Source organism: Hemitrygon akajei, chromosome 15 (assembly GCF_048418815.1).
Source record: "Hemitrygon akajei chromosome 15, sHemAka1.3, whole genome shotgun sequence".
NCBI lineage: Eukaryota > Metazoa > Chordata > Chondrichthyes > Myliobatiformes > Dasyatidae > Hemitrygon > Hemitrygon akajei.
In genome coordinates this window covers 45,291,595-45,304,290 of record NC_133138.1, presented here as the reverse complement: position 1 = coordinate 45,304,290, position 12,696 = coordinate 45,291,595, and the positions used below count along the sequence as shown (strand labels likewise).

Genomic DNA, 12,696 nt, shown 5'->3' with positions numbered 1-12,696 from the left:
AAAGGCATTTCATTCGGAGTTTGAAGATATTTGGTTTGTCACCTAAAACACTCAAAAACTTCTATAGATGTACCGTGGAGAGCATTCTGACAGGCTGCATCACTGTCTAGTATGGGGGTGGGGAGGGCTAAGGCACAGACTTGGAAGAAGCTACAGAGTTGTAAAATTAGTCATCTCCATCTTGGGTACTACCCTCCGTAATATCCAAGCCATCTTCAAGGAGCGGTGCCTTAGAAAAGGGCATCCATCATTAAGGATCCCTATCACCCAGGACATGCCCTCTTCTCACTGTCAGGTAGGAGATACAGAAGCCTGAAGGCACACAGACAGACATACTTTATTGATCCCGAGGGAAATTGGGTTTCGTTACAGTCGCACCAAGCAAGAATAGTGTAGAAATATAGCAATACAAAACCATAAATAATAATAAGTAAATTACACCAAGTGGAAATAAGTCCAGGACCAACCTATTGGCTCAGGGTGTCTGACACTCCGAGGGAGGAGTTGTAAAGTTTGATGGCCACAGGCAGGAATGACTTCCTATGACGCTCAGTATTGCATCTTGGTGGAATGAGTCTCTGGCTGAATGTACTCCTGTGCCTAACCAGTACATTATGGAGTGGATGGGAGTCATTGTCCAAGATGGCATGCAACTTTAACAGCATCCTCTTTTCAGACACCACCAACAGAGAGTCCAGTTCCACCCCCACAACATCACTGGCCTTATGAATGAGTTTGACGACTCTGTTGGTGTCTGCTACCCTCAGCCTGCTGCCCCAGCACACAACAGCAAACATGATAGCACTGGCCACCACAGACTTGTAGAACATCCTCAGCATCCTCCAGCAGATGTTAAAGGACCTCAGTCTCCTCAGGAAGTAGAGATGGCTCTGACCCTTCTTGTAGACAGCCTCAGTGTTCTTTGACCAGTCCAGTTTATTGTCAATTGGTATCCGCAGGTATTTGTAATCCTCCACCATGCCCACACTGATCCCTTGGATGGAAACAGGGGTTACCGGTGCCTTAGCCCTCCTCAGGTCCACCACCAGTTCCTGAGTCTGAATCACACTCAGTGATTCAGGAACAGCTTCTTCCCCTCTGCCATCCGATTCCTAAATGGACATTGAACCCATGAACATACCTCACTTCTTAAATATATTATATCTGTTTTACACTTTTTAATCTATTTAATATACGTATAAAGAGTTATTGTAATTGATATACTTAATTATGTTTTCTTTCTACATTATCATGTATTGCATTGAACTACTGCTGCTTAGTGAACAAATTTCACGACGCATGCCGGTGATAATAAACCTGATTCTGACATGATTAAAGTTCGAGCAGTCATTTTATCACGCTTATCCGCTCCTCTGACGAGGCAACCTACAGCAGGGATTTCTTCTGAATATGATCTCACACCGCCGCCAATATTCTCGCCGATCGCAGAAAACACGATGTTGGGTCACTAATTAAATCTAACTGTAAAAAAAAAATCTCAGGCCAGCCTGCAAGCTCTTGCCCGGACATCTGGACCGCAAGTGCATGGTTTTCAGTTATTACTGCTACAGTGGCACAAATACAACCATGTTGATGTTAGAAATGCAAATCTCCCCTCTGTGTCTGGTGTGCTGCGGAGCCGAATTGGGCTTCTTTGAGGATTAATTTGACTATTTAATATGTCATCTGATCAGAAACTCCGATGGTATCAGTGGTTACGCCGGGTGACGTCACGAGTCTGGCTGAAGCTCGCTTGGAAGCTCCTGGGTAACTTGTCAAAGATGCCATGCGATGGTTGAACGGGGACCTCTTACCGCCAGCGGGAGGGCTGCAGAGCGAGCTTCGGGCAAGTTGCCTCAAACGTGCCGAAGCTCGGGACATGTGTAACGACGAAGCCCGGCGATGTCCATGTCAGTGAAAGTGGCCAGGAATAATGTGGTCCGGAGAAGCCACCTCAACCTGTCCGGACTTCGCCAGCAGCCCAGTGAGGAGCGGCACACGCCTGGTGATACAGGCGGCGGGTCCCCGGAGATAGAGCAACACGGCGGCGGCGGCGGGAACGACAACAACTCGGGACAGCAGCGCAGGTGAGTGTCAATGGCGACCACATCTTACAGGTCGGGTTCCGAACCCTTGTTAAAGTTTGTTCTGCTAGCTATTTGCACCCTGCCACCAGCAGATCCTTTCTGTTAGAAACGCAACACGATATCCTAGACCTTTAAGCCATTGACCTCTATCACATTTCTCATTAATTTTCCATTTTGAAATGACTTGAATACAGTGATTCTAACAATAAAATAACTTGTTTGATACGGTCTCTTTGGCGTTTTAAAAATTGAACTGAAATAGCAAGGGCACTTAACCTGAATATAAAGAAAATCACCGTAATCACTAACCTGTTTCAACCGCTGGAAAACACTTAATATTATTTTCATTCTAACCAATAGACACGGGGATGGCTTAGTTTTCAGCCGACATTTGTTTGAAGAGAATGTTTCTGAAGCGCTAAGTACTGAAATGTATTTTCAAAGGTGAACCCTTCAAATTCGTTCTGTGGTACGGGAAGAGAAAGAGCTGCCCCCTGCCGGCAGTTCGAGGAGGAGAGCGGTGGCTTCCTTTATTTCCCTACCAACCATTGGTAATACAACTGGAGGAAGGAGAATGGAGATCTCTGCTGTCCGTGAAAGACCACGTTTATTTGGAACTCTTAGAGTTAAAGAGTGCTTTCCTAATATCTATCTTAAATTGGCTTCAGGTTAGACAAGTATGAAATTTAATTTAAGGTTGGTAAATATAGAGGTGGACAGGGACATCACGAACTAAAATTATTAACTTAAAACTCTTGCTGTGTGAAATAAGAGATTATTAAGGCTTTATCCTCCACATAAGTAATGAATATTTTAGTATGCCCTCTAGTATTAGGCAAGACCTCTAGGTGTACCCACCCATAAATCAACCAGCCACAGACAGCATTGACCTATTGCATACTGAGCCATTGTTAACATTAAAATGCATCAACCTGTACACTTAATAATGTAACACTTCAAAACTGACTTTGCTATTGCTTCTGGATATAGCCATGGATTGATGGTAAACATGTGTAGTTTTAGTCTTGTAATTCACTCCTGTCCAATCTCACTCCTGTCCAATCTCAAAAATACATTCTTTCTGTAATGGTATGTCATTTTCATTTGCCACACATGTTGCCTTGGTGACTTCCTGAGGCCAACACTGAAATAGGAAAGTCATCAACTCTTAAATGTATGAATTTTTCCATATGTTTTCGTATAGAGTACGGCCACTGAGAGCTACATTTTGCCCCAAGATACTAATTTCTCTCACTTGACTATCACAGATGTGGAGTAAGAGCTTGGCAATTACTGAAATGTTCGAAGATAAATGAAAAGCCCCCAATCTGTAACATACTGGAATTGTAGTTCAACAAATATTTGCTTTTTTGTTTTCTTTCTTTCTCCCTATATCCCTGTAGGATTTGCTTCCCTAGACAAACAATTATTAGGGTACCACAATCAAATCAAGACTGAACTCTAGTTTCCTATAATATTATCTAGTGATTTGATGTTGACAAATATATCTGCAATTGAGAGAGCAATGTTGTATCTTTCCCTTGCCTTTCCCCAGCCACCTGATCACATTTGACTTTTAGCAATGACTGGAGTTAAAGGAGAGAGAATTTTTGAATAATGACCACAATAACAGATATACCTTCCAAATTGGCTGATGCACATTTTAGTGAAAATTTATGCCAAAATCTCAAAGGGAGCAAATGCTGTGTTTGTTGTCAAGACAAGGCTGTTAAATCCATCATTGAAGATTTTTAGCACCACTTCAGGTTCTTGGTAATCTGAGATGAAACACTGCCTATTTTGATTTTAATCACTTTATACTCTGGAAAAGGAGCCAAGCTTGCATGGTATATATCAAAATCTTTACATTTTATCAAAATCTTTGATTAGTCATGTGAAATTTATCATTTATCCATGAATGGATTCTTATTCTGCTAAAGTTAAATGGCTTTTATGATACAAACATTGGAAGGAAATTGCACAAAGGCCATTTCTACCTGTGTAGATTGGCTCTTTGCTGATTGTGGCAGAGAAACAAATGGTTTCAGCTTAAGATTCTGCACTTAAATTGATGGAACTATTATTTGATTGGGATATTGTCTGCATGTGAAACTGTCAATGGATTTCATAGTGATTTCTATACAGTCTAGCTTGTTCATGAAATTCTGCCTACTGTCTACTGAACATTGGGTCAATGTTCACAGTTGTGCAATAACCAATGAGGGTCTATCATCCTTGGATATGGAGGTCTACCTGGCTTCAAGATTATATGGAATATTGAGATTGATGATGCAATGTTCAAGTTAGACCTGTTGTATCTCAGGCCTTTGTTATTAACCAGCTAACACTCATTTGGATCTAAAGGAACTTAATTTTATTTTTACGAGTAGATTTTTTTCCCTCGTCAGACAATTCTTCTATCTACCAGATAATCCTAATATGCTGATCCTTGATGAATGAGCAGTGAGACCCTTTTTAAACTGCAAAACTAAGTTTGAATTGATTTATCTTCAATGATGGCCCATACAGTTGAAAGTCTCCCAAAAATGTTTGTATATGAGCCCTTTCCTTTTAGCGAAGAGATTGTGGAGTATGTATTACAAAATACACATTATATAGATTCATTGGTTGCTTAATTTTGAGACCTGCATAGCAGAGAAGCAGTATCTTCATCAAATTTCTTGATGAACTGAAAGGAGTAGCACAATAGAATCCCCAACATTTAATTATGTCTACTATCATAAAAAACTAATGTTTGTCAGAATATTACATTCCAGTACTCTTGATATAGCATTACATGAATTTAAAATGTTCTAAAGTTTCACAAAAACAGTTGCAGAGAAAGCTAAGGTCATCCACTGATGCCAAGCACCAGGATTTTATGTCTAATTTCAGAACCAGGCCTTGTGAAAGCATTCTTTTTTAAAAAGTTCTTCGATTTCATCTTTCACAGCAATAATACTACTGTTTACTACTTATTGTTTACTGTTTACTACTTTTACTGCTTATTGAAATCCTCTGATATCAGAGCAAGGGTGTTATGCTATTTCTATCCCAAAGAAATCAGCAAGTAACAAAACTGTAGTGGTATACAGTGCAAAAGTCTTGGGCACATACTGAATATATAGCTAGGGTACCTAAAGCTTTTCAACAGCACTGTAGTGATTTTATGTATTACACTGTACTGCTGCAAAAAAAAAAGCAAATTTCATGACATACGCGAGTGATGATGAACCTGATTCTGATACTGGTCTTTATTGTGGACTGAGATTGGGAAGGGGTCAGAGAGAGGGAAATCATGATGGGGAAAAGGAAAAAGGAGAGGGGGTGGATTGGGAAGCACCAGAATGAGATTCTGTAATGATCAATAAAATACTTGTTTGGAATCCAATAACCTTGCCTGTTGTATCAAGGCTGGGTGTGTCTGCACCTGCACCACCACCACCCTCCCCCCAGCCCCAACACTCCTGTGTCACTTGTCCCACACCCCTTGCTATTCCCAACATCCTTCACTCCCATCTGATTTACAAACTTGTTCTCTGCTCCACATTGACAATACAGTACTGTGCAAAAGTCTTAGGCATCGTAGCTACATTTATGTACTTAAGGCATTTGCACAGTATTATGATGGTATGAATTTGTTTGAAATTATTGAGCTTTGGAGTGATGTGCCCCTCCTACAGTTCATTAGGTAACTTAGTTAATAACATTTCTCTTGCACGAGAGTGAGGTGACAATAATTTCCTGAATTTGACTGGATGAGACCACGTTAAACATACACTTGCTCTATCATTAACATACCTTAGCTCTAGTATGTGTAGATGCTTTGCACCAATGAGTCGAGCATCTTGGAAGGAAAATGGCAAATTCTCAACCAGAAGTCCAAAAGGAGTAAGCATATTAGAACATAATTAAGTATTCTCCAAGTTATATGTTACCCTGACTTGGGCATATATTGCCTTGATGTTGCTGGGGAGAACATTAGACGGCAGTGTGGAAGTGCTCACCATATGGACTGCAGTGGTCCATAAAAGTCTGTCAACACGATTTTCTCAAAGTTCAAAGTAAATTTATTAACAGAGTACATGTGCATCTTCAAATACTACCCTGAGATTCATTTTCTTGTGGGCATTCACAATAAAAACAAAGAAACACAATACAATTCATGAAAAACTGCACACAACAAAGGCAAATGACCAACGTGTAAAATACAACAAATTGTGCAAATACAAAAAAAATCAAAATAATAAGTAAATATTAAGAACATGAGTTGTGGTGTCCTTGAATGTTTGTGGCATCAGTTCAGTGAAGGGTGAGTAAAGTTATCCTCTCTGGTTCAAAAGTCTGATGGCTGAGGGGTAATAACTGTTCTCCAACCTGGTAACTTCCATAGCTTCTTTCTGATGGCAGATGCAAGGAGAGAGCATGGCCTGGAAGGAGGGGATCCTTGATGATGGGTGCTGCTTTCCTGCTTCAGCACTCCATAGACGTGCGCTCAGTGGTGGGGAAGGCTTTATCTGTGATAGACTGGACTATATCCTTTGATGTTTCCGTATCAGGCTATTGATTTCATAGGTTTTTTCCATTGGTGTTTCCATATCAGGCCATGATGCAACCAATCAGTATACTCTCCACTGTGCATCTATAGAAGTTTGTCAAAGTTTTAGATGACATGCCAAATTTTTGCAGACTTCTAAGAAAATAGAGATGCTGCCGTGACGTTGTTGTAATAGCACTTGTGTGCTGGATGCAGAACAAATACTCTCAAATGATAATACTGAGGAATTTAAAGTTTTTGACCCTCTCCTCCTCTGACCCCTGATGAGAGCTGCCTCATGGACCTCCAGATTCTTTCTGTAGTCAATAATTAGCCCTTTGGTTTTGCTGACATTGAGTGAGAGGTGGTTGTTGTGGCACCACTCAGCTAGATTTTCAATCTTCCCCCTATATGCTGATTCATCACCACCTTTGATTCAGCTAACAACAGTGGTGTCATCAGCAAACTTAAGTATGACATTGGAGCTGTACTTGGTCTCACAGTCATAATTATAAAGCAAGTAGAGTAGGCAAAGTAGGAGCTGGCCTTATTTCTGAAGTTTCTCAGCAATTACTTCCTTGTTTAGTTTATTGAGACTCTTATATCTGAAACTTGTCCTGTGATTGGTTGAATCCACTCTTAAAGCACACAAACCCTTTTGGGTTAAATTGTTCTTCTGCTAACCTTTACAGGATGAAACAGCTGAAAGAGTCTTCTCCATAATCTTATTCCTCTTTTATTGGAGAGGGGCAGAAATTATAAAGTTAATAGATTCAGTGAGCAGTCATGATAAAATATAGAAGCTTCCTTGCTATTAACATCAGTTTTCAAACCATTTGGAAATTCTGGCAAAAGCAAATGATTTCCACATAGCCAGACAACTCTTCAATTCAATTGATATCTGATCAGCCATGATGTCTTAAAATTGCAGATTTGTTTTGAGGGATTATAAGGCCTTTTGCTCATATTTTCTACGTTCCTGTCGGCTAGATCTGTGCAGAAGCTGTACAGAACATATAAATAAATTTCAGCGTCTCTCCCAATGATATTTTGCGGCCTGTAGCACCTCAGTACCAACTACATTTCTTCTAAATGTGGACCCAAGCTTTGATTTTGAAGCTTAATTAGGTTTCAAGTAGGAACATTACTATAAATAATTGACATGTTTAACCATAGCATCTTTTGTGCCAGCACAATTGTTAATTAATATTGCAGTGAAATAGATAGTCCTAAAGTAAAACAGCTTAAAATGATTTATAATTATAAAAATGTATTATTAAGTGCCAGTTGTGCAATTCCAGAAAATCTTTGTCACGAGATTCGATTCTGTCATTAAATTTTGCCTCAACTTCTCATTATTATGTTAATTAAACTGATTCATAACTTGTGACCCATTTTTGAAGTAAGTATACTGTGGATGATTTATTTGGTCTGAAATCATTTGTAAAATGGCACTTAATTTTCAGTATGAAGTTCATGGTTATAATCCATCCGTAGTGTAAACCGAAGTCATGATGATCAGTTATTTTTATGAGATGCACATCAGCATTGCCTGGAGAAACTATAGGCTTGTTCATCTTATTACCAGGAATACAATATTTCTGATGACATACAAAGAATAGTTTGCTACAAATCAATATTCACAAATTGCAATGGCTATGTACATACACAAATGGTACCAAATGGCACTGCACTGTGAACAAGACATGTTGCAGACTGGGTCAAGAAACCCAATCTCATCCTGCGTCAGTCACCTCATCAGTAAGCACACCTGATGAACCCCACTGGGAATGGCATATCCTGCAAAAATGTTGTTGCATTCTATTACGCGATTCTACACAAGACAAGTAGGATGAAGTCCAAACAGATCTGACATTGATTTTTTTTGGGTCATATGTTCTATTTGTGTGCTATTTCTCCTATGTAATCCAGGATCCAGGGGCATGTGTATAGCACCCTGATTGTCATCACAATTACAAAATTATATCTTTCATCACACTGCATCTGGATATGCCCTTTTCCACCAACTAGAAATTTCCACAACATATGGCAGTTTAGTACTATACAGTTGAAAAGGAGTTGGAGTCTCAACTATATGAAGAAAAGAAATCAAAGCAGGAAACTACTGATTAATTTAACTTTTGGCATTTAAAAAGAGTTAGAAGCTATTATTGAAGACATTGTAACAAGGGAATTGAACAAGTGCTGTGGTTAATGGGGAAACAATGGGTGCATTAAGATTTCCAAAAGGCATTTGAAAAGATTATGATGAAAGCTTGTGCTTCTGGAGAATATGGCTTGAGTGGAAAATTGACCGGCTGATGGGAAATAGTTATCACAAATGGATCTTTTCTGGTTGGCAATGAAAGATGTACCAGAGGAACTAATGCCTCTGTCTGTCACAATTTATGTTAGTAACTTGGATGAAGGTATAATTGTTGGGTTTGCTGATGTCATGAAGATGAGTAGAAAAGCAGATTGTGAAGAGGTCGTGGACCTGACAAATGTAGAATAATATGAGAAGAATGGTGGAATTCCACACCTTGGCATCAATAATAGAAGCTTTTTTGCTGAGATGCAGAGAGATCTGAGTGTCTCAAAGAACTATTATGCAAGTACATCCAGTAGTTGGAATAGCCAAACGGATGTTACCATCTTCTGTGAAGTAGGGAGAACTGAATGGTAAAGTAGGGAGATTATACTACTGAAATGAGGCGTAGGTAAGACCACATTTGGAGCACTACACACAGTATTGATATTTAAGTAAGGATGAAGAGAAATCTAACTCATATCTGGAATGGGTACAATGCTGTATAAGGAAAGGTAGTACATGGATCAGTAGGTTCTCTTTATCTTAGTATAACAGTGGTCTTGTGTGTTGGGGTTTCTGATTCTACAGGCTATATGCTGATGGTAATTGGGCAGGTTTTCTTCAAACAAGCCTGGCTCTGGACTGTTTCTTGCTTGGAGACGGCATCATGCAGTATCATGAGCACTTGATTATAGTCGGCTACTGGTGGCATGTAAACTGCGGTCAGGGTCATGAAGAAGAACTCCCTTGGTAAACAGAATGGACAGCATTTGATTGTTTTTGAGTGTTTTTGAGCATTTGAGTGTTCAAGGCAGGGGAACACGAGTTTGACAAAACCACCACATCAGAGCATTACTGAGAGTTTATCACTAAACACACATACCTCCACCTTTTCTACAGCAGCAGCCTGATCCATCCACTATATCAAGAAGCCTTCTGGTTTGATCACTGTATTTGCTGTGCTCAGTGATAGCCAAGTCTTGTTCAGACATAGAATACAACAATCCCTCTGATACAACAATCAGGCCGTCAGGTCCTCAATTTTGTTCTCTGATGATGGCTTTAGAAAACAATGAGGACAAACAGGGAAGATGCTCTATAGGAAGTGCTACAGAGGACACTATTCACCTCTTTCAGCATGGCAGCCATCTAAAGTTTGAAATCCAAGGGTGCTTGAATCAAATGAGTTCAGGGTCATGCATTCATTAGGGGATTCCAAGTCTGTCATGAGAAATATGAAGTTCACAACATGAGCCAGATCATGTTTACCAAATATAGTGAAACGAATTTCCATGTAAGCAATGTAATGAGAATAATACAGCCAGCCCCTTCATTGAGGGTTCTGTTCCTGAACACTGTAATTCGGCAGATTTCCTAATTCAGAAGTGTCTGTTTCTGATATAGCCTATGTCATATCACTGCACCAGCACTTGGTACAATTCTTTCACTGAATATTCACCCTAACACTACCTATAAAAAAAAACTAATTGAATAATTATCATCCTGTTATTAATGAATAGCATGAACTGTTATAGCTTGAAAAATGTTTTAAACATGTATGGGAGAATTTGCATACAATCATATTTTCAAGTGTAACCTGGGAAATCCCTATTCTTCTGCCCCAATCAGAAGCCTTCCTTCAGAACTAAGCAACACCCTGAAAGTATGATGAAAGCAGATAATTAGGAAGTGGTAATTCAACTGCCCTATTTACCTCTAAAACCACCCAGTCCATGCAACAGACTATGGTACATCTCTACATTGCTAACAGTATGGGAAGGGGGTCTAGGGGACCACATTTCTTACTTAAATGACATAAAAGCAGCAGAACACAAGTTAACTGAAAGCATTGACAACCCTGTTTATTTCCTAAATGCCTCTTAATGGTTTTTGATTTCTTAAATGTAGATTAGATATACACTCATAGCTAATGTGATTGGCTATACACTCATATTTAATATGGTCTAGCTACTTTATAGGGTACAGGAGTGCAGCCCCATATTGTTTTCTGTTGCTGTAACCCATCCACTTCAAGTTTCATTGTATTGTGCATTCATGGATGATCTTCTGCCCATCAGTGTTATAATATTGTGCTTGAGTAACTCTCGGCTTCCTGTTAGTTTGAACCAGTCTGGCCATTCTCTTCAAACTTCTCTCACTAGCAGAGTGTTTTCATTCACAGAACTGCCACTCACTGGATGTTTCTTTTTGCTTATCACACCATTCTCTGTAAACTTTAGAGTTGTTGTGCGTGAAAATCCCAGAGGATCAGCAGGTTCTGAGATATTCAAACCACCCTGTCTGGCACCAGCAATCATTCCATGGTAGAAGTCACTTGAATCACATTTCTTCCACATTCTGATGTTAGGTCTGAGCTAAACGTGACAGTACTCCGACCTCTTGACCATGTCTGCACGGTTTTATCCTTTGAGTTGCATTAACGAGCAGTTGTATCTAATAAAGTGGTCACTGAGTGGGTACCTTGATAGTGATACAATGCTTGTCAATCTTAATTTGAGGATTTACAGTGCACCTTTGCCACATTATTAATTAAATAATATTTAGACAGATGAATTAGAAAAGTGAGGTATTTTTGTATTCATTTGAAGCAAACATGCCTTTCGTGAATGTGAGCATTTCGTGAATGTGAACATGAATAATATGTAACTGCAGAATATGTATATGCCCATTCTCCATTAATTTGAATGCTTCAGTTTGAAAATATTTCAGTCACAGCTAAGCTGTCTGTTACAAATTCAATTCAGTATGGAATGAAAATTAGAAAATCTTAATTATGGGCTATATAAGAAATATATTTGAAAAGCATATTTAACTTTTTGCACAAATTAGTGCTGTCCAGAACTAGCATTGCTTTGGTAAACTATTCCATTTAGAATGCAAAAGACATGGGTATTGATTGATGGGGTATCTTAAGGACAATGTATCTCCCCTATTAATTCAATGCAAGAAAGTTGGGAATAACCTCCAATAAATAGTACACATTAGTATTATTTCTATTTCCTCATAATTGAACATTGAGAACAAACATTATTGAAATAATTATCTTCTTAAAAAGAGGAAACTGGTTCAGTTTTAAATTTCTGGGCAAGTTGTACACTAGGTTATTTGTGATTGAATTACTGTTTAATCTCAATCAAGGCCCAAAAGCACCACAAGGATAGGTCTGTGAAATTTGGAACAAGTCTCAAGATTTATTAATTAGTTTAGGGATATAATGATCAATGGGTACTCTAGAATAAACATTCATCACATGAGAGATTTGGAATTGAAGATTGCATCCAAGAGAGGACTTTAGTTCTGCTAATTAGCACCTTTGGACGATCAGTCTTACACTCATTAGATCCTGCCTGACAGCTGCCTTTCCAGCTTCACCCACATTTCCTTCAAGAGTATCCATTTCTCCCCTTTACTACTTTCACTTCAGTTATTTCCTTCCTGATTTTAAGTCTCTAAAAATTGCAGCAAGAAACAAAATGATTCTTGAAACTTTATTTGTTAATTTAACTGTTAGCTTGTTTGACCTTGTTTAGTACTGTGCTACAAAGAAACTATCTTTCATGACATTTATAACCAATGTCTGCATGCCTATGACAGAACTTCATTTTTATAAACTTGAAAGTGTTTAAGCAGAAAAATGATCTTTAAAATTAATTTTAAAATTTCTTCTGAAAAAGATTTGTGTATCGTTTTTAGAAAAATGAATCAAGTCATCTTCCATTGGTTAAAATGCAGTTAATGTA

General features: G+C 38.8%; 1 protein-coding gene across 1 annotated transcript in view; it reads left to right on the top strand.

Moving 5' to 3' along the window:
• Window positions 1–1,794: 1,794 nt before the first annotated feature.
• LOC140739307 (short transient receptor potential channel 7) overlaps window positions 1,795–12,696 on the top strand; it is a 246,136-nt gene continuing 235,234 nt past the window's right edge. The window contains exon 1 of the mRNA XM_073067474.1: window positions 1,795–2,087. Within this exon, the coding sequence (XP_072923575.1) occupies window positions 1,903–2,087 (185 nt within the window). The 5' untranslated portion in view covers window positions 1,795–1,902. The remainder of the gene's footprint in view (window positions 2,088–12,696) is intronic.